Raw genomic sequence first — 12,088 nt, 5'->3', positions numbered from 1 at the left:
AAATGAGTAAAGCAAAAACCGATGATTAATCTTTACCCCCAAAGAAGAAACTCACATGCTCAATGTTTGTGGCTGATTCTCCACTTTAAAAAAAACGCTGAGGCAAACCACTCTCCTTTGAATTGCCGCTTTTGAGCACGAAGTCTTACTCCCCACCGCAGGAACACGCCTCCTGTCTTCTTTTTTAAAAACCCTTTTCTGTCCCCATTTTTGCAGCAGGGCACAAGGGCAGAGGGAGGGAAGGGAGCGTTTGGGGGCAGCCTCCAAAGCTTCCGTCTTGAAACTGGCAGTCACACCCCCGGGCTTCCCCCCTCCAAAAAGGTGCCAAAAAGGTGCTGTTCCATCCAGGAACAGAAATACCGCACGCTGAAGGGGAGAGTGGCAGATTCTGGGTTGCTGTGCTGTCACCACTGGCACAGCGGGGAGTGCAGCGGGACCCCGCGTTACTTGCCGCGAGTAGCACGCAACAAAAGGTAAGTGGGGAAACGACCCTTATCTCCTTCTGATAAGACATATATAACTGCTAATATGAGAGGCTGAAATAAATAGAAAATAACAGAATGAGAAAAGATATCAAGGTCAATATTTTCATTTAATCCTTTTAGGGTCCATGGTATATTGTTCTGGGATGAATTGGTCTTCTTTTATCAACAGCAATGCCATTAGGATCATAAATTCTTTCTACAGCCAGAAACTTCATGTCTGTGAAGTTTTTATTTATTCATTTATTGTTATGACATGTGAAAAAGAAAGAACACCTATAGGTTTATGATGATGTTTATAACCTAATCTCATCAGATGAGTGTCACTTTTGTGGTCCCACAATCATTTGTAAGATTCCTCAGAGTTCCCTTGTATGTATAGCTTTTGGCAGGGATATTTTATAAAATCATTTAAATAGAACCACCTCTGGTGAAAACTTCTGCAGGCTTTACCTTTTTGAATCTTTTCATTTCCAGTGTTTCCTTTCCTTCTTGAAGGTTTCTGAAATAGTATCTAAAACCTGCCAACTCACTAGTTAGTAGTAGTCTTGCCATTTGCCCACTCCAGCAGACAGTGGGAGAAAAATAAAGTGAAAAATAATGCAATGATGTTACCTCACTTCTGGAGCAAACCCAAAAATGACATCATGCCTCTCTACGAAGAAGATATGACATCATTTCTAAGTCTCTATGGAAGTGATGTAACAGTGTCACACTGATGTTTCTCTCCATGTCTCTGCCTCCCTGATTCCCATTGGTTAATAGAGAGTTTCACCAATTATCGTTTTTCCTTTATGACTGCATCTCTTGCATGCTCTTCTGATGATTTGAAACTCTTGCCATGGATCATTTAAAATAACGTCCTTCAAAGATTTTAGACCCGTGACCCACCTTTAACCCCCAGGTGGCAGCATGAGATGAACTCATTGGCAACCATATGACAAGTAGTTACATAGCATCAAAGTCACATAAGGAGAAGCCAGAGTATCTGAATCTGCCTATGGTAAAAAGGAATCCTCTCCACCATTAAGTGGCCTTTGCCATCCTCCTATTGCTCCTCTTAGCATGCATGTGAAGAGAGGCAGGAGAGAAGCGTCCTTGCTCCCTTGTATTACTCCCTCCTGAGCCCTGCAGGGATAGCATGGGATACAAATCCAATAAATAATAAATAAAGAGGTACACACTAGCAACAGGTTCTTCTAAAAAGCAATAAAATGTAACCTTTGTACGAAATTGTGACCATCAGGCCTTCTCATAATTGCACTCTCAGACTTGTAAATTCTTTTCCTTCATGTTAGATGTGTGTGGACATATACAGTAGGAAGAGGAAACATAGGTATGCCAACCTGTAGCTGGATCATGGAAGTCCCCTGGAATTACAACAGGCCTTCAAACTATAGAAATCAGTTCTGCTGGAGAAACTGACTTCTCTGGAGGGTAGAGTCTGTGGCATTATAACCTGATGAGATCCCTCCCTTTCCCTCCCCAAGTTGTACCTACAATCTTTGGGAATTTGCCAGTCTGAGTTGACAACTAACTAGAAAATCAGTCTAGTTTGCAGAACTAGAGTTATGCACAAGCTAAATAAGTTACAAATTAGGGCCCCCTCCCCACTCACTGCCCCAATTCAACTTATGGTCTCAGCATGTCAAAATCTGGTTCTTCTAGTTTATGTGTATTCATTATCTTTTAAATTATTACAGTCATGTTACCAATATTGACCTCAGGCCTTCAAACACCAATATTGACCTTAGCACTGTGATTGAACTATAACCAAATTAAGCCCCAGATCTTTGGGAAACAGGCAAGAAATATGTAGACCCAAAGTATGGATAAGCAACTAATTGCTAATGAGTGCTGGGGTGAGTAAATATAGATATAACGGTAGGGGCTGGCCATATTATAGACAGAGAGTGAGATGTAGTAATTCTCGCTCTGTCTGACCTGCGCCCTATCCTGCAGCATAATATCCTACTTAATAACCCTACTCCGGTGCTGGTGTTGATAAATGCCAGGCCGATCAATAATAAAACTGCTGTTCGGGATTTTCTCGTGGAACAGCAGGTGGACCTGGCATGTATTACAGAGACCTGGGTAAGAGAAGGGAAAACTGTTGCCCTCAATGAGCTCATCGCCCCCCCCCCCCCCGCTTCGTGACAATCCACCAACCCTGGGGGTGGCAAAGTGATACTCACCCGGCATTCCATCCCGTTTTGAGTGACTCTGTCCCGCTGGTTACCAGTATCGAGTATTTAGGCCTCCATTGAGACTTGGAGAAGAGACTGACTGTCTTGTTGGTGTACTGGTTGCCTAGTGCACTGACTGACAGCCTGTCGTGTTGGAGTGGGCATTGAGACTTCCTGAACTTTATTTATTTATTTATTTATTTATTAGATTTTTATACCACCCTCCCCCGTGTTAGGGGACTTTAATGTCCATGTCAACTCTACCTCAACTTCAGTGGCCATGGATCTAATATAATCCATGGTATAGCTAAGTCTCTTCCTTACAAACATCAAGGGCCCCACTCATCAAAGAGGCCACACTCTGGATTTGATCTCCATCCCCCCCACTTAGGTGACCGGCATATTTGGGCCCACCCGCAGAGACTTATGGACCCCATTGCGTTCCAGAACATTGTAATATTCTGGGCACTGGCTAGGTGAATGACCTATTGAAGGATGCAAGAATGAGTACTGTAGGGGGATGGAGGGATTGGTAACAAGGATGTAGGTAAGGGGGGTTCCCGGGTTCAACCCCCCCATTACATGTCCGAAGCGCCGCCCCTGTTTGTGATTTTTTTGTATTTTTAAGGTTTTTTTTCAGTTTTTGGCCTACAGGGGGCGCAGTTTGTAGGCTAGCAGCACCAAAATTTAAGGGATTTTTGGGAGACTCTCCTGATGATACCATCCAGGTTTGGTGAGGTTTGGTTCAGGGGGTCTATATGGACTCTCAAAAGGGGTGCCCCCATCCCCCATTGTTTCCAATGGGAGCTAATAGAAGATGGGAACTGCACCTTTGAGGGTCCATAACTTTGGACTCCCTGAACCAAACTTCACCAAACCTGGATGGTATCATCAGGAGAGTCTCCTAAAGATACCCAGAAAGTATGGAGCTACTAGCTTAACAATTGCACCCCGACAGCAGGCACCCCCCCAATTTCCCCAGATTCTCCTTTTAAATTTACCCCCTTCGGCATGGATTTAAAGGGAGAATCTGAGTTCCTAGTTTAAACATTGTGATGCTGTTTCAGGGTGGGATATAATCCACCCCAAAACAGCATCACTTTCAATGTTTGTCCCTTTCCTCTCTCTATTTCTTTCATAGTTCAGTAAGTTCAATAGTGTATGAGTGGTAAAGTGTTGCAATAGATAGTTATTGTCACATGGGAAAGTAGTAGAGTCCTCTTCAACTACTTCTCTTTTCCTATCACTTCAGTCTTTTCTGCCAAATGTCTGTATTTGAAACTGAGCTTGTTATGGATGGTGTCTTTCCCATCCTTCTCAAGGAAGGGGAATTATGCTTTTGGAATATGCCAAGCCAGGACTGGTCTTTATGTGTAGCTTGAATAATTAGCTGTTCAATGAAGATATCAGACAAGCACAGAGATAAGGTCTATTTGTGTTAGAAGATAAGAAAACTTTCAAAAGCAAAAGCTTTTAGACATATGGAATATATGAACAACACCTGATTTGTTCCATTATTTTCTCCCACATAAGCATCACACAGAATGTAAGATTGGATTGTGGGATGTACACTGAAGATAGAATGTTGAGGTAGACAGTGAAATCCAGACTTTTAACTGAACAATTCAGTACTATTTTGTAAATGTAGCCAATTCATTAAAAGCATTTGTACTAGTTTGTTGGCTCCTAGCAATGTCTTTATCAAAAATATAATATACAAACCTTCCTTTAACACAGTATCTGAAACAGAATACTTTTATTGGTCTAATTTGTGTGTTATTATAGCAATAAATAGTCAAAAATCAGTACTGTTCCTATTGAAAGCCCACTCTTTCTTCATCCCATGGCCAAAAGATAATCCATACCAGTGTAATTTAGAAAGAAAACCAGGGGGCAGTAGATCTTCTGGGCCTATTTGCTGGGAGTGTATAAGAAGAGACCTATTGGATCAGACAAGTGGTCCATCTAGTCCAACATCCTGTCTCACAATATGACCAACCAGTAGGCTTGAGAATAACAGGAGAGCATAGAGGCCAGGGCATTTCCATGATGTTGCTTCTTGGCAGTGGTATTCAGATGTTTGCTGCATCTGAGTGTGGAGGTGTCCTTTAGTCAGCATGGCTAATAGCCACTGATAGACTTTTTTCTTCATGTATCTGTCAAATCTCCTTTAAAGCCATCTGTGCCTGTGGCTATCGCTACATGCTCTGAGAGTGAATTCCACATTATAATCTGTAATTGAGGGGAAAAATTGTTTTATCTGCCTTGAATCTACCGCCCATCATCTTCATGTTGGAAGTAGCAATGTCTAGCATGCAAAGCCACTGAGAAGACCCAACAGAGGGTGGTCAAGTGATCAGCTCGGTAGTGCTTTAAGGTTAGTGATCCTTCTCTCCTTTTGTGTCACCCCTTGTCTTCCTCAGACTGATACTCTCAAGTTTAATTTTCTGCTTTTTCTCAGCAGTTTAGTGTGCTCTCCCTCCCTAACTATCAAGATAGCAGCAGGCTGTCTCTATCCCTAATTTTTTCCTATCCAAAAATGTAGTTCTGTAATAAAAATTTACTTTTAATCCTTTTTTATCAATCCTTTTAATTCTCTGTGTAGTAATCTGCCAACACTTCATTGAATGCCCAGCTCTGATCAACTCTGCTCAGTGTCCCTTATTCCGTCCCTCTACCAGCAACAGTGTAATTTGTCTGGACATAACTGCCTTGCTTGACGGACAGAAATGAAGAAAGGAGGGCCCCCAAGTTGGATTGAAGTTTCTTGACTTACCCATTTCTCAGCACATTTTTGAAAGATGTGCTTGCTACTGGATGAAGGTGGCAGAGATATGTCACAACAGAAGGAGAAACCTCCCTCCCCTCTCTGTAGTGGCAAAAGAAAGGGTTAGAGGTACCTACCACAGTGCTTGACAGCATTTAACTTTGTGCCATAAAAGTGAATGGAACCCAAGGAATCTGATTCCAAGAAGACCCTCTCCTGACATACCAAATATTGCTAATGTTTCACACTGTTTTGAGGCCTTGAATTCTAGAACTAAACCAATTAAGTAAATAACGTTGCACTACTATGGCAGAAAGTAAAGATAATATTCAAATGAGGACAAAATCTACAGTGAATGGTGACCATTCACTTCCATTGTAAAAAATAAAGTTATCCTCTCAGGATCACTATTGGAAATGGAATAATGCATGCCTCAGGATACTGGGCCACTTTTTGCCTCCCCTAACTATATCTTCAATTTTATATATTTTTGCCATAAGTCACAGCTGACTTGTGGCAACATCATAGGGTTTTCAGAGCAAGAGATGTTCAGAGATAGTTTGCCATTGCCTACTTCTGTATTGTGACTATGGTATTCCTTGGTGGTTGCCCATTTAAATATTAACCAGAACTGACGAGATCAGGCTGACATGGACATATTCAGGGCATATTTGGGCATATTCAGGGCATCCAATTTACTTCAATAAAGGTCACTGAGTTCCATAAGACAAAACAAAGTATTTGCAACATGGGACATAACAGATTAGGCTTTTTTTTCTTGAATAGGAAAAAAGTAAAGTGGTTCTCTTAGGATGCCATTATGGTAGTTTCAAAATCCAGCACTAGTGTTCTCATATCCACTGCCAAAGTCCCCTAGGGGAAAGAATCCTCTGTCTCTCTCCAAATCAGGAAATGGAAACCAACTGACTTGCTTTTGAGTAGACCAGCTTAGGATAGATCCCTAAATCAATGCTGATAATCTAGAGCCTAGCTTATATGAATACAGTCTAGCAACCCAAGAGTTGTTTGGGCATTTTCAGTAAGCTATCATAGGCTGTGTTAATGTATGGAAAACGCTAGAGTAGGATTTATGATACTATGGTGCTTTGAGATACAGGTCATTCATTACTAAAATGTCCATAGACCAAATATATTTTAGCTGATCCTATCTAAAATGCATTCTGGGACTGACAGCAAACCAGTCTACTATTTTTATCTTATCATGCAGATTATTTTTTCTATAATATTTCAGGAAAGAATAAGGAAAAAACTTTTAGAAAACCATATTTATTGGTTCATTTGTTTATGGATACAAGGTCTCTTGTTGGTCTCTGTAGCATGTTCATACCCGCTTCTGATTTGAGTCTAGGCGGCTCTTCCTGTTGACCTGATGTGGGACAAAAGTGGATTACAGTTAATCATAAGTAGCATCATTGGCAAGGTATTTAAAGGGAAATAGGAACACAGAGCCAGAAAAGCTTGTGGTCCTATGGTATTATGTTGGTATTATGTTGGCTAAGTGCAGTGGTGGGATTAAAATAATTTAACAACCGGTTCCGGTGGTGAGATTTAAATAATTTAACAATTGTTGGTTTACAAGCACCATTTGAACAACCGTTTCGCCGAAGTGGTGCGGACCTGCTGAATCCCACCACTGGCTAAGTGTAAGAAGCATTGGGGTGGATCTAACCAGCTTTTCTGTTAATAAAAAAGGGAGGACGGTTTCCTTTTGACCACCCAAAAAGATTGAGGTGAGGATCAAAAGTCCTTTGTAAACATAACCCATGAGGGAAAAGGGCTGTTGCAAGAATGGGAATTGGGTAAGATTGGAAGGTTGTTTGGATCCACCCCATTGCCTCCATCCAGACAAGCTGATTCAAGCATCATTATGAAATGGGGTGGTAACAGCAAGACTTTACCAGCTGACATAAAAGGAAAACTAGTGCTAGATGCAGGTTCATATTTCTGAAACCATACTGTTCACTCATCCTTTTTCCACATGTATCATTTACATGATCTTAGTCACATCAGAACATTCTGCAGCACGTAAGAAAATACGAAATTTTAGAATACAAACTTTGTCAGTCTTTGGATCATAAAAATAGTGTTGAAAATGGGTATGAAGTTGGAGAACACTGAACTTCAAGCTTTTTAACTGGTTAACAAACATACTAATTTAACTGTTCCTCTTTCTTAAAGATTTAGAAGCTGTAAATATGATTAGGAAATGTGGGATAGATATCCTTATCGATTGAAATGCTTTTGTTGGAAAGAAATATTACTAATATTTACAATAGATTTTCATGTTGCAATTTTATTAACATTTTGTTTGCATTTTCCCTGATTCTATCATATAATAACTATAACTATTTCTAGATATCAAACTGTCTATCATAACAACACCTATAGCTTTGTCAGCCTTGGCAGGAGGGCAGAAGGAACTCTAAGAAGACACAGGTAGTGAAAAAAATCAGTGTCTACCATCTTGGTTAGATAATGGATATCATCATTGTGAAAGAGAGCTGTTGGGCAAGTCTGCCGAGGGTAATTACTATATTTAGATATCAAGTGTAGGCTAGAAAACCGCATTGATTCATTTTGCTGCCTAACTGTTCCTTTTCTAATTCTTCTAGTGCTTTCTCTCATCTTGCATATTCCAAAAGACCTCCTCCTTGTAGAAAGGCTATGTAAACCATCACCAAGGAAGGCACTATGAGGACACTCCAGAAACTAACAATCAAGCTGGGAGAGCCTTGTGAGAAGCTTGCTTAGTCTCAGACTGGTGATTGCTAGAAAAGAACTAGTGAAAGCTCACCAATATGATTCACCAGGACCTGGATAGTTGTGAAAGAGATTATTTTGAAGGCAGCTTTACATGTTCTCTCTGAAAGGGTATCCCCTTTGTTCCAGCTAGAGTTTTCAGCTTGGCACCGTCTGGGTGAACTGGGGCACAGGAACATCCAGGAAGAGATGATCCTTTAAATATGTGAGTCCCAGGCCATGAAAGGCTTTAATGGTCATAACCAGTACCTTGAATTGAACTGAGGAATGAATTAGAAGCCAATGAAGCCAGCTTAAACTAGGCAAGATGTTTTGCTGTCAGCCAGTCCCTAACAACAGTCACACTGCCACAGTCTGCACCAGCTGCGATTTCTGGGTTGTCTTCAAGAGCATCCCACTAAAGAGAGGGGCACAGTAATCCAGCCATAAGGTTATGAAACCATGGATTAGTGCAGCCAGGTTGGCTACATCTAGGAAAAGAGAGAACTGACCTCTATACTCTATTGGCCCTCTGGGGCAACTGGTTGTCTACTCTGTGAAACGGGTTGCTGGATTAGAAGGACCACTGATCTGATCCAGAAGGATGCTTATACTGCTTTGTAAATGCCAAGTCCGCTCCATCCGCCATGAGTGGATCCAAACATTACCAAGCATCAGCCTTCCCAGCTAGCATTACCTCTGTCCTGTCTGGATTCAGTGTCAGCTTGTTAAATCTTAGCCATAACCATGGCCACTAAGACTTGACATTCATTCCTAGTTGAAGATAATGGACATGGCTCATCACCTCTGTGTAATCCTCTCCTGGGATTTCACGTGGCCCTGGGTTTAGCAACCCATTCCCTTCAGCTATAGCATCTTATAATGAAACATTTTTATGTCCTGACAGACTTTTAATGATCCCAGCCAAAATAATATTTGGGGAAAATTTGGCCTAGTAAATATTTTTCTTCGAGATTTTTAAGAGTTGTGTCTAAACATTTTACATGTTCTAATATGTTGTTTGTGACTCATTTTTAAATGTATTGTAACCAATTGTGAACATATCAGGACAGCATGAGGTCAAAATTTAAATAAATAACCAGCCAAGAAGAATGATTTATATTTTTTGTTCAAGTCATCTGAGTTATCAATAATGACGGTTAGATATCAAGGAGCTCTTGGTTCATACTGCATTATTAAAATGAAGGCTAAATTCCTTAAAGATACCCATTCAGGTATCATGTGTAATCTTCTATCAGGATTGTATCTCTATTGCAGTTTGTAAGGTACTACCTGTCCAGATTAGGATAAAGACCTATTGTTACCATCAGCCCTGTTTCAAGCGAAATATTCTTCCAGTCCTTTGTGGCTGCCATTTTTATCAGGCATTCAGAACAGCTTTCCTTTGCTGATCTGCCATTTTCGAACATATCACTGTTTCACTTGTATGATTTCTGGTGAGACAAGCTCAGACCTGGCTGCTTTTCTCTCAGTAACAGAGAAAAGAAATGTCTCTGGTGCCTACTCTGCAGAGAAAGTCCATTCATGTGTAAATTATCAGTTGGCTTTTATTTGCTCGGCCTGTGGAGAGTACACACGCAGATAAAAGGCTCGGTGGGTCAGGGTTTAGTACTTGCCGGTTTCTCCAGTGGCCACAATGACACTGTTAGAATTGTTGTCAAAGATTATCAGACAGCCTAGGATGTTTTATCGTTATTTACTTGCAGTCTACAGAGTTAAAATAAAATTCAGCAAATGGTGTGCTTTTAGAATGTTTGAACAAAATTCATATTGTCATTGTTTTTTATTATTAGTAATGCCTTTATTATATCAAAAATGTTCAAAAAAACATACAAATCTGTGAGATGGTAGTGGCTACTTCTGATGTTCAAATATCCATATTTGAAATATCTCTTTATTTCATAAATTATTTGACCAGAATCAACCTGTGGAACCTCTAACAAGGAAGAGACAGTTTGCATTGCAAGGTTTTTGTTTCTTAATATGTAGAATTGCTAGTGTTGTTGCTGAATCATGCTGAGCTGCTTTAAATATGCCAGTGATAAGTCCTGTCACTTGAAATATTTATTGTACATTCGTCCATTTTGTAAATATGTTTGTACTGGCATAAGAAATAGGCAGCAGCTGCCGTCTATGTAGAGGCAGTAGAAAGTGTTGTTTGATCTACAAGATCAGTAGCCTGTTAGTCAGTTGTCTTTCATTGAAACATAATCAAGAATCATTAAGGCCTATTAGCAGCTGTGTTGTAAGTACATTTTCTAATACAATTTTCAGAGCCCCAGTTAGCCTCACTAAAGTAAAGGTGTTAAGCTACAACTGTCTCTTAGTTACACAAGGTTGATCTTCAATGAGATAGGATACTAAGCTTGTGAAATGGAAATTTAAGACCCACAGGATTTGATCCATCAGGTCAGCTTCAGCATAGACATTTGGGACCAACCTGCCATTGAATGGCTGGTAACCAAGGTCATAGATGGGAAGAATATTGTTAAAACATCCACATGTATTAATAAGTATTAAACCTCATGTTTTCTCTAAATTGATCCAATGGTTTTGTACTAATTTTTATCTCCCTTTGCAATTTCCCCCCTAATTACCAATAAATACTCAGTTTGAGGTTTGTTGTTGCCTTTCAAATTTGCAGCTGCTTGCTTGCTTTTAAAAACTTGGCTCTGGTAATTATATTAGTGCTGATAGGTTGAAACTGATTTCATTCCCTTTTTATTTTAAATATCTAACTGGTTTCTTAGGGGGGAGGGGGAGAAGCCCCACTTCTGTTTTTGTGTTGTAGAATTTCAGTTATCTATTGAGTGTGTCCTGTTAGGCAGAATGGAAGAGTTCAGTGCAAAACTCTCTGGGAGTTTTGATTCTGCAGAAAGACCAGATCTCAGTCACTGGCACAAGACAAAAAGGACAAAAGAGATGATGGTAATTCCTGCACCAAAGTGCGTGTACTTTTGTATTCTTTTAGTTAAAATGTGTTATATGGTGTAGTCCAAAGTATTGATGAATAGAAGCGCTTTGTTGGTGGTGTTCACGTTGTTATTACGGCTGCTGGTATGAATTAGAATGGCACATACTTGTCAAAGTGGCTGAACTTTTGCTACATAGGCTGGTTTTTGTTGCCCAGTAATATGTAATCTTATTATGACATCGTGGACATGTTTACATACTAACAAATCAGAAGTCAGCTCAGGATAAGATCACATATATTAGAATGGCACATACATCAGAAGTCAGCTCAGGATAAGATCACATATATTAGAATGGCACATACTTGTCTAAGTGGCTGAACTTTTGCTACATTGGCTGGTTTTTGTTGCCCAGTAATATGTAATCTTATTATGACATCATGGACATGTTTACATACTAACAAATCAGAAGTCAGCTCAGGATAAGATCACATATATCAGCTCAGGTAGATCACATATATTTGTGCAGATCGTAGGTAACTAGTATGTTAGAAGGCTGACACAAAAATCCTAGTGGATGTAGTACATCTTATCTGATCGGCATGGGAGCTCCTTTCATGTGGCGACTTTCCAATGCAGTGCCGTTAACATCTAGGCTAGCTCTTAATGTAAATCATCAGGTTTCACTACTGTTGAATGCAGAAGCCAGGTCTAGGATTCAATCAAGAGCTGCCATTCTTTAGGATTGCCTCCAGAAGATCTCCAAAATAAGGAAATGCTGCAAGACTGTAAGAAAAGTATGTTTATGTATGTTGAAATATTAACTGTACTTTATGCAGGCCTAGGCAGAGTTGCACAATTCTAAGCCCATTGACTTTGTGTGATATAACTTTGCTAACGTCTAACTCTACCAAGTACCTTTATTAAAGTTTTGCATTTATGGTGAATCATTTCCCATGA

The 12,088-nt window shown here is 40.1% G+C and overlaps 1 protein-coding gene across 6 annotated transcripts in view; it reads left to right on the top strand.

Moving 5' to 3' along the window:
• FAM172A (family with sequence similarity 172 member A) overlaps positions 1 to 12,088 on the top strand; it is a 273,126-nt gene that overhangs the window by 232,459 nt on the left and 28,579 nt on the right. Inside the window, exon 11 of one of the 6 annotated variants that reach the window (XM_048503741.1) lies at positions 8,069 to 8,166. The exons of the other annotated variants lie outside the window; for them this stretch is intronic. Coding sequence (XP_048359698.1) covers positions 8,069 to 8,151 — 83 coding nt within the window. The 3' untranslated portion in view covers positions 8,152 to 8,166. Of the gene's footprint in view, positions 1 to 8,068; positions 8,167 to 12,088 lie in introns of those variants that run through there. 6 annotated transcript variants of the gene reach the window in all.

Source organism: Sphaerodactylus townsendi, linkage group LG07 (assembly GCF_021028975.2).
Source record: "Sphaerodactylus townsendi isolate TG3544 linkage group LG07, MPM_Stown_v2.3, whole genome shotgun sequence".
NCBI lineage: Eukaryota > Metazoa > Chordata > Lepidosauria > Squamata > Sphaerodactylidae > Sphaerodactylus > Sphaerodactylus townsendi.
The sequence above is the reverse complement of the archived record's forward strand: the minus strand, read 5'-3'. Positions and strand labels throughout refer to the sequence as shown.